This window comes from Bos grunniens, chromosome 5, assembly GCF_055505025.1.
Source record: "Bos grunniens cultivar Pamir isolate PY7600 chromosome 5, Bosgru_T2T1.0, whole genome shotgun sequence".
NCBI lineage: Eukaryota > Metazoa > Chordata > Mammalia > Artiodactyla > Bovidae > Bos > Bos grunniens.
The window spans coordinates 33,313,468-33,332,069 of record NC_141169.1 but is presented as its reverse complement, the minus strand read 5'-3'; the positions used below and the strand labels follow the sequence as shown (position 1 = coordinate 33,332,069).

Here is an 18,602-nt window from a genome sequence, read left to right as displayed (position 1 = left end):
TAAGAAGATGTTCAACCACATGAGAAATTGGGGAAATGCAAATTAAGGCCACAATTAATTACCACTTTATACCCCTAGATTGAAAACAATTCAGAAGCCCCATTATACCAGCGTTGGTAAGGATATGTAACGTGTATTCTTATACACTGCTAATGGGAATGTAAGCATGTACAACTATCATTGTAACAACTGGTCACCATCATTAAAAGTTGAACATGTGCACATCCTAAGATCTAGCACCAAGAAACATGTACAGAAGTGCTCACAGTATCACTGTTGTTAAATAATTAAGGGAAGGAGGGTGGAAGGCAGGAAAAGAAAGGAGAAGACAAGGAAGGTGAGGAATAAAGGAACCAACCAGCAATCCAGCAATTAGAGAATGGATACATGATGGTATATTCCTAACAAGGAACTGCATATGCATTCAACAGTGAAAATGAGAGATCTACAGCTATTGATATATGCAAAACATGAACAAATGTTATGAGATGAATTGAAATATGAAATATAGTATTCAAATAAATAGGCAAGCCACAGAAAACCATATCCAATGATATACTTTTAAAGCTCAAAAATAAAGCAATGTTATACAATGTATTAGAGATATACACATATATAATAAATTTTTTTTAATCAAAAGAATGATATACAACTCAAGACAGTGGTTAACTGGGAGGGACAAGGGTCAGGATATGGAAAAGAATATCAAAGGTAGCTTTGAAAAATAATGTCTGATTCTTAAGCTTGGAAGCATCTTCATGCAGATTTATTTAAAATTATTCTTCATCATTTACACATACTGTAGATATCAAATATTATAAAAGGTAAATATCCCCTAATTTGTCAGGATATTAATAACATAAGTTTCAAAGATTTTAAAATGTTATTAAAAGTAGTAAAAATTCATACACCAATATAATTTATATTTCCAAATAGTAATTAAAACAGTAAGAACATCCTCCTTGACAGTATTTGGTTTTTTAAATATTTTTATGCTAGGTCATTTCTCTGCTTAGGATTAAGACCATATACATTTATGTTCTTCAACACTAAGTATGTATTTTAAGGATTAGTATGACTTAAATGTTGGAATACATTTTAAGCTTACCATAATAAAAGTTATCTGTATTAAATAGTAAATACATAATTTTTCAAAATAATGAAGGAAAATTAATTTATAAAGAATTTTTACCCACCTAACTTTTTTTCTTCTGTAAATTAGGGAAAGGGCATCTTACTCAATTTTTATAGGAGGAACACCTCAATAAAGTGAACTACAAGGAGCATGGTTTGAGCACCTGAATGTTTAAAATGGCTTAAGTTAAAAAATTCACTAAAAGGGAGTGAATAAGAATTTATAGTTGAAAAGAAATAGAAAATTTTCTCAAGCATTCCCACACATTTCATTAAGAAAGATTAAAAAAAAAAAACCAGTCTCCATATGCACATAAAATATTCACACACATTATGGAAACGCCTTACTTTTTCAGTCTGAAGTAAGCTGATGCTCTGTTTGTTGGCAACACCGGATTATATGGATCAGCATCCATGCCTTTGGTGTAGCACTCAATTGCTTCATCATATTTTCCTTGTTTGAAGTATTTATTGCCCTGTAAAAGCATACAAGTCAGATGCACACTGACATAGAATTCCAGACCTACTTTCTTTCATTATTCGTCTCTTCCTATCTCATTAGCCATGTAATCAAAGCTAATGGTCACAGTTTGGGCCCAATCCAAGAGCCCTGGCAGAAAAATGAGTAAAATACCTAGCATTAAATACTTTTTATTCACAATAACCCACAGAAATGCAACAAAAGAAAGGCATCAAGACAAATTTTAATCTGAAGAGTGCCACCTCTTTAAAAAGCAATACAGCCAGTTTAACAATAAAGAGACATTTCTCAGGGAGATATCAAATGTTCCAAAATGCAACCAAAGATGGTCTGTGACATGGAGTTGTGGGATACAATACCCATGTCAAGAATCACACACTGATCTGATTAGTACTTTAGTCTACTACTTAGAGCCCTGGAACAACTCTCTGTACACTCCAAGTACTTTACATATAATAATTCATTTAATAACAACAACCCACTGAGGTTTAGTAATAATATTAATCTTACTTTACAGCTAAAAAGACTGAATATATACAGGGAATTTAAAAGACCTTGTCACAGGACTTGAACCTAGATAATCTGGTTTCAGAGCACACACTCCTAACCACTATGCTATACTGCCTCCTGATAGGGATATGGCCAAAAACAACTTGAACACCCACTAAATTACACTGTAGAAATCTTGGGGGCCACATGATTTTCTACAAATCCTGCCTACCTGAAGGAACCAACAGCTAACCTAAAGAGTACCTTTTCTTTTAGAGCAAGAGCCTTTTGTGAATCTACATGAATCCCATCTTCTTCTGACTCGGATTCTTGAGACACAGAATCATGGGTACTCTCTTCTTTGTCAAGTTCATCAAGAATACTATCCTGAAATCAAAAGTAGGGGAACAGTGTCATAATTACATGACCATTAAAAAAAAAGATATCCTGCCCCCCCAAAAAAGAACATTCAACAGAACTTAAGTTTTTACAACCTAAGGACTTAAAGGCCTATAAAAATAATCCAAATAACCCCTCATTATTAGGAGTTAATTCAGAGAAAAGGATATTCTTATTTAGAAAACCAAGATCCAAACCACTTACATAATCTGACTTTGAACTCATATAAGGTAAACTAAGTCTACAAACCAACCCTAAATCACAAACTGTTAGCAGTGAACTATTATTGTTTTACATAAGAGAAGTTTGCAATTAACCCAAGTCTATGTAATGGCATCCAAAAGCAGGGAAAGGGTTTTATCTAAAACCCTTTTTTTCTTTCTGACTTTTAAAACAACAAAAACTGCTTGCAGAGTACAATTAACTCCTGATTCTCATAGCAACCTAGGAGGGTAGATATAATTATCCATGTTTTTCACTTGAAGAAATTGAGAAATAAAAGTTAGCAAACTCACTCAAGGTCACTCAGCTAGGAAGTGGCCAGATGAGGATCTGAACCCAAGCCATCTGCCTCCTCCAAGGAGCTCTCAATAACTATGTTATACTGTTTATCAATGTACTCTGAAATATAGCTGACTATCAAAGAAAATACACAACATGCTTGTCCAGCAATTTCCAATCTCTTTTGACTGAGACATTCCTTTCATGGTAATAAATCATTTCATGGATTGCATCAGTATTTTTTTAAACTATTTTTTTTAGTATGCATGCATGCAGGCTCAGTTGCTTTAGTTGTGTCCAACTCTTTGCAACCTCATAGATTGCAGCCCACCTGGCCTCTCGGTTGATGGGGATTCTCCAGGCAAGAATACTGGAGTGTGTTGCCATGCCCTCCTCCAGGGGATCTTCCCGACCCAGAGACAGAACCCATGTCTCATGTTTCCCGCACTGGCAGGCAGGTTCTTTACCACTAGCATCACCATATATAATAAAAGAATGATTTTTAGTAAGATTTTTTTTTTGCCATGCCATGTGGCTTGCAGAAACTCAGTTCCCCAGCCAGGAATTGAACCTGGGCCACAGCAGTGGAAGCTCAGAATCCCAGTCCACCAGGGAATGCCTGAGTAAGAAATTTTAAACCAGTAAGAATTAAAGAGTTCATTAAAGCTCATATAAACAAAAACTTTATTATATAAATAAAATCCTTCGTCTTTTACAAGTTATTACTATTCTAAGTAATTTATGTAAGAAAAAAAACTGTTGATAAATTTTAAAATGAAATAAGACCTATGCTTAGTTTCATTAAATAAATGAATATTAAAAGATGGGACTGAGTGACTTTCCTGGCAGTCCAGTGACTCCACGCTTCCACTGCTGGGGTCAGGGAACTGAGATCCTGCTTGTCGCACAGCACAGCCAAAAAAATTTGAAAAACAATAAAATAACCAAACCAAAACAAAAAGATGGACTGAAATGCAACTATGGGTTTTAACATAAAGATTCTAGAAATAGCACCAAAAAAAAGAAAAAAATAAGAATAGAAATACCACCAGCCTATCAATATGAAAGCCAAGACTGTCAACCCCCCTACACTGACACGTGTAGAAAACTAACGGCAGCAGAACGCCAAGGCCACTGCTCACATCTGAACTAACAGGAGTGGTAAGTAAACAACTGTATCTTTTACAGATACAATAAAATGACAATGTCAAACAGTGTAGTTCAATCATGAGTGTACTGGCCACACAAAGCAGGAGTTCAATCAATAACTGTTGAATGAGTAAATGACTGTAGAAAACCACCTCTCTAAGAAATCATCTGACACTGTGCCTTTCAGGAAAGGGCATTATAAGCACATACCAATTTATGAAAAGGATAAGGCTAGACAAGAAGGGGTAAAGTTACAAAAAATGAATGGTTCCCTATTTGGAAACTCTATGGCAGCATCTTCTAATGCTAATGCATATATAAACTATGACAGAGGCATAGTACTGATGGCAAACATTTCTCCAACTACACTGTGTCTCATGTGCCCGAGACCAGAAGCATGCAAAACACCAGTCTAGCAAGGTGAAGCCTACCTTCCTGAGATTAAGAAGGCCCTACTTTTATTGTCACACAGCCCTAACCTAAGGCCACACACAAAGGCATTCTCAACCATTATTCAACAGGTCCTTCAGCCTACTAAAAAAAAAAAAGATGCTGGTAGAGTCTTTCTTTTCTTATATTGTTACCGTCTCAGAATTCTAGCTGTTTAGGGGTTAGAGATGGTGAGGAGGAAGGAGGTGGGTGCAACTATGAATGGATAGCACAAAAGAGATCTTTCTGGTGATGCAATGGTGGTTACCCAAATCCATAGGTCATAAAATGCCACAGAACTATACACACATTGTACCAATGTCAATTTCCTGGTTTTGATACTGGACTATAGGTAAACAGAGCTTTCCTGGTGGCTCAGATGGTAAAGAATCTGCCAGTAATGCAGGAGACCCAGGTTCGATCCCTAGGTCGGGAAGATCCCCTGGAGAAGGAAATGGCAACCCATTCCAGTATTCTTGCCTGGAGAATTCCATGTACAGAGGAGCTCGGAGGGCTATAATCCACGGGGGTCACAAAGAGTTGGACAAAACTGAGGGACTAAAATACATAGTTAAATAAGATGTAACCATTAGAGGAAACAGGGTGAAGAGTTCACTAGACCTCTATGTACTCTTGTTGTTTTTTAGTTGCTAAATTGTGTCCAATTCTTTTGCAACCCCATGAATGGGTAGCCCTCCAGGCTCTTCTGTCCATGGGATTTCCCAGGCAAGAGTACTGGAGTGGGCTGCATTTCCTTCTCCAGGGGATCCTCCTGACCCAGGGATCAAACTCGCGTCCCCTGAACTGTAGGCGGACTCTTTATCACTGAACCACCAGGGAAGCCCCTTCCACATACTATCCATGCAAAAAAAAGAAAAAATAGGAAGAAAAGAATCCAGCTATTTTAGCCATTATTCACTGAAAGAGGGCCACAGGAGGAAAGAAAAGTTAATTGAAGAGCTATGTATTTAAGTTTTTATTCCACACAAAATAGTCTATAAGATAAAGACACAGGTCCTAAGAACTTTACATTGTTTTTCATTTAATCCATGACTCTCAACTAACTCCAAGAAAATTTTACTCAAAGACTAAGAAGCACATAATCAGATTAACTTACCACATCAAGTTTTGCCCATGCCTCATAATCATAAGATTTTATCCTGTTTTTTGCGTTTTCATCTTTGGTTTTTTTAGATGACTCTTTAACTTTGCCTTTCTTCTTTTTCCTAAAATTCCCATTTCGAATAGGAGGTAAATTCTAGGGAGGGAAAACAACACATTTTGAGACAGCTCTGTTACTTTCCTGTGTAACTAGTGATGTTTAAAACTCTCACTGAAGGATATTTTCAAGTAAAAGTAATTTTAGTTTAGTTTTCAAGTGGTTAGAAATACCAATTCATTCATTTCTAATGATAAACTTATGCCTGAAAATTTTAATTCATCCTTTGACAAATACTGAACACTGTTCAGTCATAAGAAAAATATTACCCAGAAATTTTAATTATACACTTAATTTGCAATCCTAAATTCAAAATTCAAAAACTGCTTGACCTTCAGCCTTAATACAATGATTTAGCAACAGTACAATGGCACCAAACTGCCTCCACATTACCAACAGTATGAAAAAGCTGTCCACATCTCAATGCACTGTCTTAAGAAAACTGGTTGAGTCTAGGTATTCTCTGTGTTTAGGGCAATACTGTATGTTAATATATCATTAAGTATATAATTATATATGATATATATACAAGCCTCTTTTATGATGCTATTCATTTACCTTAAGAATTATCACATGGTCTTCCTATGGACTAAGCCTTAAAAATGTCCTATTGATAGTTAATACAATTATTACAAAGACTTTTAAAAGTAGAATTTTTCAAAATGTTGGCAGAAAGTAAATCTCTTTAATTAGCATTTCCACAAAACATTTTAAAGGCTGTGATTTACTTTAAAATAAATAAATGAAGAGTTTCCCTGGATGCTAAAGTAGGAATTCAGTTAAGAAATTTACCTCTTCAGGAACACCATTCTGTCTTCTAAGTTCCATATCCTTTTGTTTAATATCTTTCTCCCAGTTTTCTAAATCCCTCATAAAGTCTTGTAACTCTTCTGCATTTTGTTTCACTTGCAGTTGTAATTCAATTGCTTTACTTGCTGAAGCCATTATGGCGTGCAGAGTTTTGACCGACCAATCCCTGATAAGAATTAAACAGAATTATTTGGTTTAGTTTTTTTTGAAACCTAGCTAATTAATGATTTTTACCTCTTTATAAATGGCCAAGATACATGTAAAGAAAGGAACTTAAAATGATGCAGAAGAAAATATCAGTATATTATGTTTTAAATGAGTCAATCAATGTTTGCTGAATAATCAAATGTAAAACAGAAAACTTTGGGCATCCATCCAATATGAATGAAAGGCAATATGGAGGAAATTACTGAAACTAGCAAATAGCCTATGGTAGCAGATTGGCTGCATATCTCTACAGTTTATACATTTAGCCAATTACCTCCTTTACTCCTTTTCCTTTCAACATTTACTGAACTTTGGCTATGTAATAAGCCCTATATTAAGATTTAGGGATGTATATTTTTGAGATTAGTTGTTTGTCAGTTGCTTCATTTGCTATTATTTTCTCCCATTCTGAAGGCTGTCTTTTCACCTTGCTTATAGTTTCTTTTGTTGTGCAGAAGCTTTTAAGTTTTATTAGGTCCCATTTGTTTATTTTTGCTTTTATTTCCAGTATTCTGGGAGATGGATCATAGAGGATCCTGCTGTGATGTATGTCGAAGAGTGTTTTGCCTATGTTCTCCTCTAGGAGTTTTATAGTTTCTGGTCTTACGTTTAGATCTTTAATCCATTTTGAGTTTATTTTTGTGTATGGTGTTAGAAAGTGTTCTAGTTTCATTCTTTTACAAGTGGTTGACCAGTTTTCCCAGCACCACTTGTTAAAGAGATTGCCTTAATCCATTGTATATTCTTGCCTCCTTTGTCAAAGATAAGGTGTCCATATGTGCATGGACTTATCTCTGGGCTTTCTATTTTGTTCCATTAATCTATATTTCTGTCTTTGTGCCAGTACCATACTGTCTTGATGACTGTGGCTTTGTAGTAGAGCCTGAAGTCAGGCAGGTTGATTCCTCAGTTCCATTTTTCTTTCTCAAGAAAAATATACAAGCAACTCCTACAGCTCAATTCCAGAAAAATAAATGACCCAATCAAAAAATGGGCCAAAGAACTAAATAGACATTTTTCCAAAGAAGACATACAGATGGCTAACAAACACATGAAAAGATGCTCAACATCACTCATTATCAGAGAAATGCAAATCAAAACCACTATGAGGTACCATTTCACACCAGTCAGAATGGCTGCAATCCAAAAGTCTACAAGCAATAAATGCTGGAGAGGGTGTGGAGAAAAGGGAACCCTCTTACACTGTTGGTGGGAATGCAAACTAGTACAGCCACTATGGAGAACAGTGTGGAGATTCCTTAAAAAACTGGAAATAGAACTGCCTTATGATCCAGCAATCCCACTGCTGGGCACACACACTGAGAAAACCAGAAGGGAAAGAGACACGTGTAGCCCAATGTTCATCGCAGCACTGTTTATAATAGCCAGGACATGGAAGCAACCTAGATGTCCATCAGCAGATGAATGGATAAGAAAGCTGTGGTACATATACACAATGGAGTATCACTCAGCCATTAAAAAGAATACATTTGAATCAGTTCTAATGAGGTGGATGAAACTGGAGCCTATTATACAAAGTGAAGTAAGCCAGAAAAAAAAACACCAATACAGTATACTAACCCATATATATGGAATTTAGAAAGATGGTAACAATAACCCTGTATACGAGACAGCAAAAGAGACACTGATGTATAGAACAGTCTTTTGGACTCTGTGGGAGAGGGAGAGGGTGGGATGATTTGGGAGAATGGCATTGAAACATGTATAATATCATATATGAAACGAGTCGCCAGTCCAGATTCGATGCACAATACTAGATGCTTGGGGCTGGTGCACTGGGACGACCCAGAGGGATGGTACGGGGAGGGAGGAGGGTGGAGGGTTCAGGATGGGGAACGCATGTATACATGTGGTGGATTCATTTTGATATATGGCAAAACCAATACAATAAAGTTAAAAAACAAAAAATAAAAATATTTTTTTAAAAAAACAGCAATGGGAATCTCTTGGGAATGCAAATTCTCAAGGGATGAAAGGAAATTAAAAAAAAAAAAGATTTAGGGATGCAAAAACAAGACAAGGTCCCTTCTCTAGTGAAGAAGAAAATAATCAAAGTACTGAGTAACAAAATATTATACTTGGCAGGACTTCTCAACCTTGGGATCACTGATGTTTTGGGCCAGATAATTCTTTGTTGTAGGTCAGCTGTCCTGTGCAATTGTAGGATGGTTGGCAGCATCCCCAGCCTCTACTAGCTAGATGCCAGTATTACTCCTTTCCCTCTGGACTATGACAATCAAAAATGTCTTCAGACATTGTCAAATGTCCCCTGGGAAGCATAAAAACCCCTGGTTGAGAACCACTGTTAGAGGTATGTACAGATGCTACAGAACTGACCACAGAGGACAGGTATGAATCAGATGGTAGGGTGGTAGGTTTAAGGAAAGAGTCACCAGAGCTGCTGCAATTTAGCCATGTTTCAAAAGGGGCCAGTCAAGTGATTAATGTGGAGGAGCGGGCAGGCAGAATGAGGGACTAGGCGGGAGAAGGATGGAAGAGAAGGCTAAGAAGGAGGATGGGACAGATCGTGAAATGCCAGGCCATGAGAGGTGACCAATGATCTGAAAGCCACGGGAAACATTAAGGTGGTAAAATAAAAGGGACATGATAATTCATTAGACTGAGAAGTTGGGGAGCAGCTGCTGCTGCTGCTAAGTTGCTTCAGTCATGTCCGACCCTGTGTGACCCCACAGACGGCAGCCCATTAGGCTCCTCTGTCCCTGGGATTCTCCAGGCAAGAATACTGGAATGGGTTGCCATTTCCTTCTCCAGCTGGGGAGCAGGGAAGGACGCAAAGTCTTAGATTTCTGGTTTGGGAGCCTGGTAAGATTAGTAGTACCATTTTGAGTCAGGAATCATAATTTCAAAAGGAAAAGAGGTTTCAGGATGGCAGAACAAATGTAAAAATAGATTTTTTCAGTTTGGCATAAATTGATTTTGAGTTCTTATGAGATGTCAGGACACAGTAAGTAGTTATAGAGGCCTAGAAATGTAAATTCGGGTGTCACTAGCATAATGGCAGAAGCTACAATCATGAGATTTGGACACGTTTAATTACTGTGACAGTGGAGGGGGAAGGAAGAGAAGAGATCTGCAGAACGTTAATATCTAGGGAACAAATAGAGGAAGAAATGCCAACACTAAAAATCAGGCAGTGGCATCTAGAGAGCTGGAAGGAAAACCTGGAGTTACTGTCACAGAAGAGAATTCCCATGAGTTCAACAAGGCCATAGAGGTCATATGTGGGAAATAAAGTACATTGTATTTAGTCATTTAAATATTGTTTAGAGTTCAAATAGGCCATTTTTTAAGTATAAAAGTAAAATGAGCTGAATAAATGAGATTATATGGGGATTAGTATTTCATCTTTGATAACCTAAAATTCTTCACGAGTATGGAGGGCAGAGGAACTGAAAAACAAAGTTAAAGAAGATACAGGAAAGTAGATGAATGATGGGCAAGGTCCCCAAATATGGGGAGGTGAGGGAAAGTTAGGCTGGAAGAGATAGAAAGATTAGAAAAGGGATTCTCCTAAAACATGTTTGCAACCGCAGATAGGTCTTCTGACCCCTTAGCCTTGCCTCAGAAACTAAATTTAAGCTTTTTTCAGGCAGTGCACACGTTTGGTCACATATATATATCTCATTAAAAAGCAAAACTAGTACAATGCTTTGGCGAGGTGCTCAAAAACATAAATAAAACCGCAGCAAGCCACTGAGATACAAGGGAGGTAGAAACCTGTTCCATTTTACCCATCATCTTTCCGCTCCCACGGAACCTGCGTCCAGGCTGGCAACCAGAAACTTCCAGCGCCTGAGGGTATCACGTTCATACTCAATATGCGGCCGAGCACTGCACACCCACGACTAAGTGGGGCGGGCCCCACACAGGTCTTCTCGGGAGAATGGATCCGCGATCCTGGACCACCGCAAATCGCCGAACGCCCAGAGCAGCAGGAATCGAGGGACCGACAGTAAAGCTGACAGTCCAGGCCCAGATTGCTCCGGGCCAGCCCCTCCCGAAACGCGATCCCCGGTGCGCCGCTACCTAGACACCGCCGCGCCGCGCCCCCGCGCACACCCTCGCCCTCGCCCTCTCCGCCTCACGCGGGACCATGGCAGCACCCCCTCCTCCCGCCGGGCGACCCCAAAAGCCTCCTCGCTACTGCAGCCCGGGATAACCGCAGAGCCGGCTCACCTCACCAGGCCGTTACCAACCCCACTTCCACTGCGTCCAGCCGGCAGCAACTCACGCCCGGCCCCGCCTTCCTAGACTTTCCCACAAGTCCTCGCGCGCTCTCGCCCCGCCCCCTGGAGCCGAGACAGAGCATGCGCAGAAGGTCAGATACGCTGTGCCCTGCTTTTCAGGGCACAACTAGTCTAGAGTATTGACAGCTGTGTTAAGGTAGGGTCTTCGGCTTTGCCTGCTTCCAGTGTGACCGTATTTCACAGTAGGTAATACAGAAAATGCAAGATCATCCTGACTTGCTTTGATTCCCCAAATAATAACGCCTTGAAATATTTCCTTGGATTTCCCTCAATTTTGTCTCTAATATTTGCCTTGCTGTATGTAATGATATTTTACAACCTTTGTGAATATGATAATCATATGAGAAAGTTGCCCCTTGTCTACCATGAACAGGCTATGTAAACTGGTAACTCTAGCAATTTTTTTTTTAAGTTCTTATGTGTGGCAAACGAGTTTTTCAGTCTGACTGCCTTGCACCTTTCAAGTAAACTCTTTCTTAACGAGTCTGGGTCTTGGATGTGTGTCAGTATTAAGGTCAGTCATTAGATTTGCCCTGGCCACAAAGAAAAAAAAGAATATGAAACTTTTAATATTTGATGCTCCTATTTCCTGAATGAGTGAGCTTTCACTTTTCATAGTAACTCAAATTATAAAACAAAAATAATTTTAAAAGAAGCAAAACAACCTTTTTGTTGAAAGAAGCAAAGCTTTCCATTTGAAATAGCCCTCACCGAGGGATGGAACCCATGCCCCCTTCAGTGGAAGCTTGCAGTCCTAACCACTAGACCACCAGGGAAGTCCCAAAGCAACTATGTTTTTAAAAATTAATTCTGGCAGAGTCAATTGAGAGAGAATGGGGACAGCTGGCTGCTGTAGTAAAACATCATAGATTCTCTCACATCTCTCTCTCTCTCAAGTAACATGATAATCAGTTGCTGGGCAAGTATAGAATCAAAGCAACAGGACTTAGTCAAATAGTCTTGATGGCCCCCACCATCAGCTAACCCTGAGGCTTCCACTGTCCTGCAAAAAGCCACGCCTGAATGGCAGCCTTCCCTCTGCAAGGGAGGTTGAAGGTTTTTCTTAGCAGTCATGTGCTAATCTAAAAACTAAGAATCGATAAATAAGGAAGAAGAGAGCATTACTGAGAGCAACCAGTACCCTTTATTAAAGGCCTTATTAAGTATTCATCAAAAGAATAGTGAATAAATAAATTAGTCCATACTGTGAGAAATCCAAGCTCACTGTAACTTAAGGAAAAGGGCTGAATTCTGAAATACTGATTCTGCCACTTACTGAAAATGTGATCTGAATGTATCCGTACATTGAGGCTTAATCTAAATTAAAATGAAGATAAAAATACTACTAGAGTGAGAAAGCATATGTATTCAGCCTACTTAGCACAATTTGGGATATGGTAAGAGCTTAACAAATGTTTTCTGTCCCTCCCTCCAAAGGTAAAATCCAGACCCTGGGATTGAATAACTTTCCCCTGCATCTCTCCCTGTCTCCCACTTAACTACCTGGAAGACCTCTGAAGAGGTCTCTAAGGAGCACAAGTTCTAGGTATCAGGAGATAAAGGTTAAGGTTGATAGCAAGGAAGGTAAACTGCTTATCCAAGAGCAAAATGATATCTGTATAATAAGGGTTTATTCATTGGAAGGACTGATGCTGAAGCTGAAGCTCCAATACTTTGGCCACCTAATGCAAAGAGCCAACTCATTAGAAAAGACTCTGATGCTGGGAAAGATTGAAGGTAGCAGGAGAAGGGGATGACAGAGGACGAGATGGTTGGATGGTATCACCAACTCAGTGGACATGAGTTTGGGCAAGCTCCAGGAGGTGGTGAAAGATGGGGAGGCCTGGAGTGCTGCAGTTCATGGGATCACAAAGAGTCAGACACAACTGAGCAACTGAACAACAATAATAAGGGAGACAAGAATTATTAGAAGGAATAAGCATACTATTTTATTTTGCTTGTCTCACAACAATGGTCATATTATCCCCATTCTGATAAGGACACTGACCTGAATAATTAAGGAATTTTCCCAAATAATCTGCAAATTATAGAGGCTGGTGAGTCAGAGCTGGGCAGTCTGACATCAGAGCTGGCCTCTGTGACCCCCTCTTCTGCTGTCCCCAGTCTTGCTCATTTGACTGTGAGCGCCCCTGAGGAAGGGTAAGAGGAGGCTGTGTTATCCACCTGTACTCTGTAACTTACCTGAGGCACTCCTCAATACCTGGCATTTTCCTAGCATCTGTGGCCTAAATAACATGTTCACAGGTGAGAAGTCTCCTTGTGTCTCTCTGGCACTTCCTCCTCCCGCAGCTTGGTCAGCCTCTGCAACCACAGAAGCTGCGTCCAGAGGCACCCTTACGTTCCCTGTGTACACGGTCAAGGGGCTGGTTATCAGGGCCAGGAACTACCAGTCTCCATTTACCCCCTCATAGTCTACGTGCAATGCTCCTTCCACTTTTTTTTTTTTAAGACTTTATTTTTTGAGAGCAGTTTTGGGCTTACAACAAAATTAAGATAAATGTACAGAAAGTCTCATGTCTACTCGAAGAAGGTGGTCTTTGCCCCTCTCCCTTTCCTTGGCTATAAAATTGTACTCTACTTAGTCCTTGGAGCAGAGCTCCTTTGCCTTCATGCTTGCATCTCCTACAAGAATACTATATTAATAAATTTACTTCTTGCCAAAAAAAAGATAAATGTACAGAGATTTGCATATACTCCTTGTCCCCCAAATATGCATAGCCCTCCCCTTTTATCGACATCACTCACCAGAATGGAAAAAAAATTTTTTTTTTGCCAAGTATGAACCTACATTGACACATCATAGTCACCCAGAATCCATAATTTAGCTAAGGATTCACTCTTGGTGTTTGTTATACAGTGGGTTTAGACAAATAACTAATAACTATATATCTATGGTTATAATACCATACAGAGTATTTTCACTGTCCTAAAAATCCTCTGCACTCCACATATTCATCTCTCCCCCTCAACTGCCACCCCCAATGACTATTGATCATTTTTACTGTCTCTACAGTTTTGCCCTTTCCAGAATGTCAAATAATTGAAATCATATAATATGGAGTCTTCTCAGTTTGGCTTCTTTCACTCAGTAATATGAGTTTCAGATTCCTTACAGGGCTTGATAGCTCATTTATTTCTAGCTCTGCATTATATTTTATTGTTGGATGTACCACAATTTATTTACCTGCTGAAGGACATCTTGTTTGCTTCCAAGTCTGGGCCATGATGAATGGAACTGTTAAAAACTTTCATCTGCAGGATTTTGTGTGGGTAAAAGTTTTTAGTTCCTTTCATAGTACAATTGCCAAGGAGTGCAACTGCTGGATCATATGGTAAGAATATGCTTAGTTTTGTTACAGAATCATCAAGCTATCTTCTAAAATGACTATACCATTTTGCGTTTCCACCAACAATGTCTGAGAGTTCCTAATCCTCCACATCCTCACCAGCATTTGATGTTGTTAGTGTTCCTGATTTTGACTATTGTAACAGATGTGTAATGGAAAATGGTATGTTTTAATTTGCACTTTCAAAGAATAGCAAGGAGAGATAAGAAAGCCTTCCTCAGCGATCAATGCAAAGAAATAGAGGAAAACAACAGAACGGGAAAGACTAGAGATCTCTTCAAGAAAATTAGAGATACCAAGAAAACATTTCATGCAAAGATGGCTTGATAAAGGACAGAAATGGTATAGACCTCACAGAAGCAGAAGATATCAAGAAGAGGTGGCAAGAATACACAGAAGAACTGTACAAAAAAAGATCTTCACGACCCAGATAATCATGATGGTGTGATCACTCACCTAGAGCCAGACATCCTGGAATGTGAAGTCAAGTGGGCCTTAGAAAGCATCACTACGAACAAAGCTAGTGGAGGTGATGGAATTCCAGTTGAGCTATTTGAAATCCTGAAAGACAATGCTGTGAAAGTGCTGCACTCAATATGTTAGCAAATTTGGAAAACTCAGCAGTGGCCACAGGACTGGACAAGGTCAGTTTTCATTCCAATCCCAAAGAAAGGCAATGCCAAAGAATGCTCAAACTACTGCACAATTGCGCTCATCTCACACGCTAGTAAAGTAATACTCAAAATTCTCCAAGCCAGGCTTCAGCAATACATGAACCGTGAACTTCCAGATGTTCAAGCTGGTTTTAGAAAAGGCAGAGGAACCAGAGATCAAATTGCCAACATCCGCTGGATCATCAAAAAAGCAAGAGAGTTCCAGAAAAACATCTATTTCTGCTTTATTGACTATGCCAAAGCCTTTGACTGTGTGGATCACACTAAACTGTGGAAAATTCTGAAAGAGATGGGAATACCAGACCACCTGACCTGCCTCTTGAGAAACCTATATGCAGGTCAGGAAGCAACAGTTAGAACTGGACATGGAACAACAGACTGGTTCCAAATAGGAAAAGGAGTACGTCAAGGCTGTATATTGTCACCCTGCTTATTTAACTTATGATGCATCTCATGATGCAGAGTACGTCATGAGAAATGCTGGGCTGGAAGAAGCACTAGCTGGAATCAAGATTGCCGGGAGAAATATCAATAACCCCAGATATGAAGATGATGCCACCCTTATGGCAGAAAGTGAGGAGGAACTAAAAAGCCTCTTGATGAAAGTGAAAGAGGAGAGTGAAATGGTTGGCTTAAGCTCAACATTCAGACAACTAAGATCATGGCATCTTGTCCCATCACTTCATGGGAAGTAGACGGGGAAACAGTGGAAGCAGTGTCAGACTTTATTTTTGGGGGCTCCAAAATCACTGCAGGTGGTGATTGCAGCCATGAAATTAAAAGATGCTTATTCCTTGGAAGGAAAGTTATGACCAACCTGGATAACGTATTAAAAAGCAGAGACATTACTTTGCCAACAAAAGTCCGTCTAGTCAAGGCTATGGTTTTTCCAGTGGTCATGTATGGATGTGAGAGTTGAACTGTGAAGAAAGCTGAGTGCCGAAGAATTGATGCTTTTGAACTGTGGTGTTGGAGAAGACTCTTGAGAGTCCCTTGGACTGCAAGGAGATCCAACCAGTCCATTCTAAATGAGATCGGTCCTGGGTGTTCAATGGAAGGACTGATGTTGAAGCTGAAACTCCAGTACTTTGGCCACCTCATGCAAAGAGTTGACTCATTGGAAAAGACTCTGATGCTGGGAGGGATTGGGGGCAGGAGGAGAAGGGGACAACAGAGGATGAGATGGCTAGATGGCATCACCGACTTGATGGACATGAGTTTGAGTAAACTCTGGGAGTTGGTGATGGACAGAGAGGCCCGGTGTGCTGAGATTCATGGGATCGCAAAGAGTCGGACACGACTGAGCGACTGAACTGAATAACGTTTGAGGTGGAGTATCCTTTTATATGCTTATTTGCCATCTATATATCTTCTTTAGCCTGTTAATGGTTGATGTCTGTTAATGTCCCATTCATTAATTGGTTGTTGACTTTTTATGGAGTCTCAAGATTTCTTTCCATGTTTTGGATAACAGTCTTTATTAAATATGTCTTTTGCAAATATTTTCTCCCCATCTGTGACTTTTCTGCTGATTCCCTTGATATTGTCTTTCCCAAAGCATAAGTTTTTATTTTTAATTGAAGTATAGTTAATTTACAATGTTTCAAATGTACATGGCACCCCACTCCAGTACTCTTGCCTGGAAAATCCTATGGATGAAGGAGCCTGGTGGGCTGCAGTCCATGGGGTCGCGAAGAGTCGGACACGACTAAGCGACTTCACTTTCACTTTTCACTTTCATGCATTGGAGAAGGAAATGGCAACCCACTCCAGTGTTCTTGCCTGGAGAATCCCAGGGACGGGAGAGCCTGGTGGGCTGCCATCTGGGGTCGCACAGAGTCGGACACGACTGAAGCAACTTAGCAGCAGCAGCATATAGACACAAATATATGTGTTCTTTTTCAGATTCTTTTTCTTTATAGGTTATTACAAGATATTGAACAGTCCTCTGTGCCACACAATAGAGTCTAAATTCTCAGTTTACCCCTCCTCCCTCACCTCTCCCCTTGGTAACCATGCTTGTTTTCTATGTCAGACTAGAAACAGACAAAAAGACTGTGAGTCTGTTTTTGTTTTGTAAGTCAGTTCATTTGCATCTTTTTTTAGATTCCAGATATGTGATAATATGATTTTTGTCACTGTCTGACCTACTTTACTTAGATTGATAGTTTTTAGGTCCATCTATGTTGCTGCAAATGTCATTATTTCATTCTTTTTTATGAGTGAGTAATATTCCTCTGTGTGTGTGTGTGTGTGTGTGTGTGTATCACACCTTCTTTATCCATTCATCTGTTGATGGACATTTAGGTTGATTCCATGTCTTGGTTATTGTAAATAGTGCTAACATTGAGGTGCACCTTTTCAAATGAGAATGTTTGTCTTTTCCGGGTATATGCCCAGAGGTAGGACTGCTGGATCATATGGTAGCTCTATTTTTAGGTTCTTGACAAACCTCCATACTCTTCTCCATAGTGGCTGCACCAGTTTACATTTCTACCATCAGTGTAGAGGGTTTCCTTTTCTCCAAACCCTTTCCAGCATTTATTGACTTTTTGACAATGGCCCGACTGGTGTGAGGTGATACCTCATTGTGGTTTTAATTTGCATTTGTCTAATAATTAGTGATGTTGAGCATCTTTTCATGTGCCTCCTGGCCATCTAGTATGTCTTCTCTGAAGAAATGTTTATTTAGGTCTTCTACCCATATTTTGGATTGGATTGGGGTTTGGGGTTTGGGGTTTTTTTTTGTTTGTTTTTGTTTTTGATGTTGAGCTGGTTTTGGTTTGGTTTTGGTTTTTGGTTTTTATATTGAGCTACTTATATATTCTGGAAATTAATCCCTTGTCAGTAGCATCATTTGCAAATATTTTTCTCCCATTCTGTGGGTTGTCTTTTTGTTTATGGTTTACTTTGCTGTGCAAAAGCATTTAAGTTTAATTAGGTCCCATTTGTTTATTGTTGCTTTTGTTTCCATTACTCTAGGAAGTGGATCTGAAAAAATATTTCTTCAGTTTATGTCCAAGAGTGTTCTTCCTATGTTTTCCTTTAGGCATTTTATAGTAGCAAGTCTTCCATTTAATCCATGTTGAGTTTACTTTTTATATGGCATTAAAGAATGTTTAATTCCACTCTTTTATGTGTAGCTATCCAGTTTTTCCCCAGTAACACTTATTGAAGAGACTGTCTTTTCTCCATTTTATATTCTTGCCTCCTTTATCATAGATTAATTTCACATCAGTGCATGGGTTGTTTCTGGGCTTTCTATCCTGTCCCATTGATCTATGTTTTTGTGTTCTATTTTTGTTCCAGTACCATACTGTTCTGACTACTATAGCCTTAGAGTATCGTCTAAAGTCAAGAAGCATGTTTCCTCCAGTTCAATTCTTTTTTCTCAAGATTTTTTTGGCTATTTGGGGTCTTTTGTGTTTCCGTACAAATTTTAAAATGTTTTAT

General features: G+C 39.1%; 1 protein-coding gene across 3 annotated transcripts in view; it reads right to left on the bottom strand.

Annotated features, from left to right (window-relative positions):
* The window catches only part of RPAP3 (RNA polymerase II associated protein 3), a 37,141-nt gene extending 26,040 nt beyond the window's left edge, over positions 1–11,101 (bottom strand). The window contains exons 1-5 of one of the 3 annotated variants that reach the window (XM_086399776.1): positions 10,592–11,101; positions 6,594–6,777; positions 5,700–5,840; positions 2,369–2,491; positions 1,483–1,610 (exon numbers count right to left, since the gene is read on the bottom strand). In XM_086399776.1, the coding sequence (XP_086255902.1) occupies positions 1,483–1,610; positions 2,369–2,491; positions 5,700–5,840; positions 6,594–6,777; positions 10,592–10,671 (656 nt within the window). In that variant the 5' untranslated portion in view covers positions 10,672–11,101. The remainder of the gene's footprint in view (positions 1–1,482; positions 1,611–2,368; positions 2,492–5,699; positions 5,841–6,593; positions 6,778–10,591) is intronic. The other 2 variants (XM_086399778.1, XM_086399779.1) reach the window with 2 other exon arrangements.
* Positions 11,102–18,602: the final 7,501 nt, after the last annotated feature.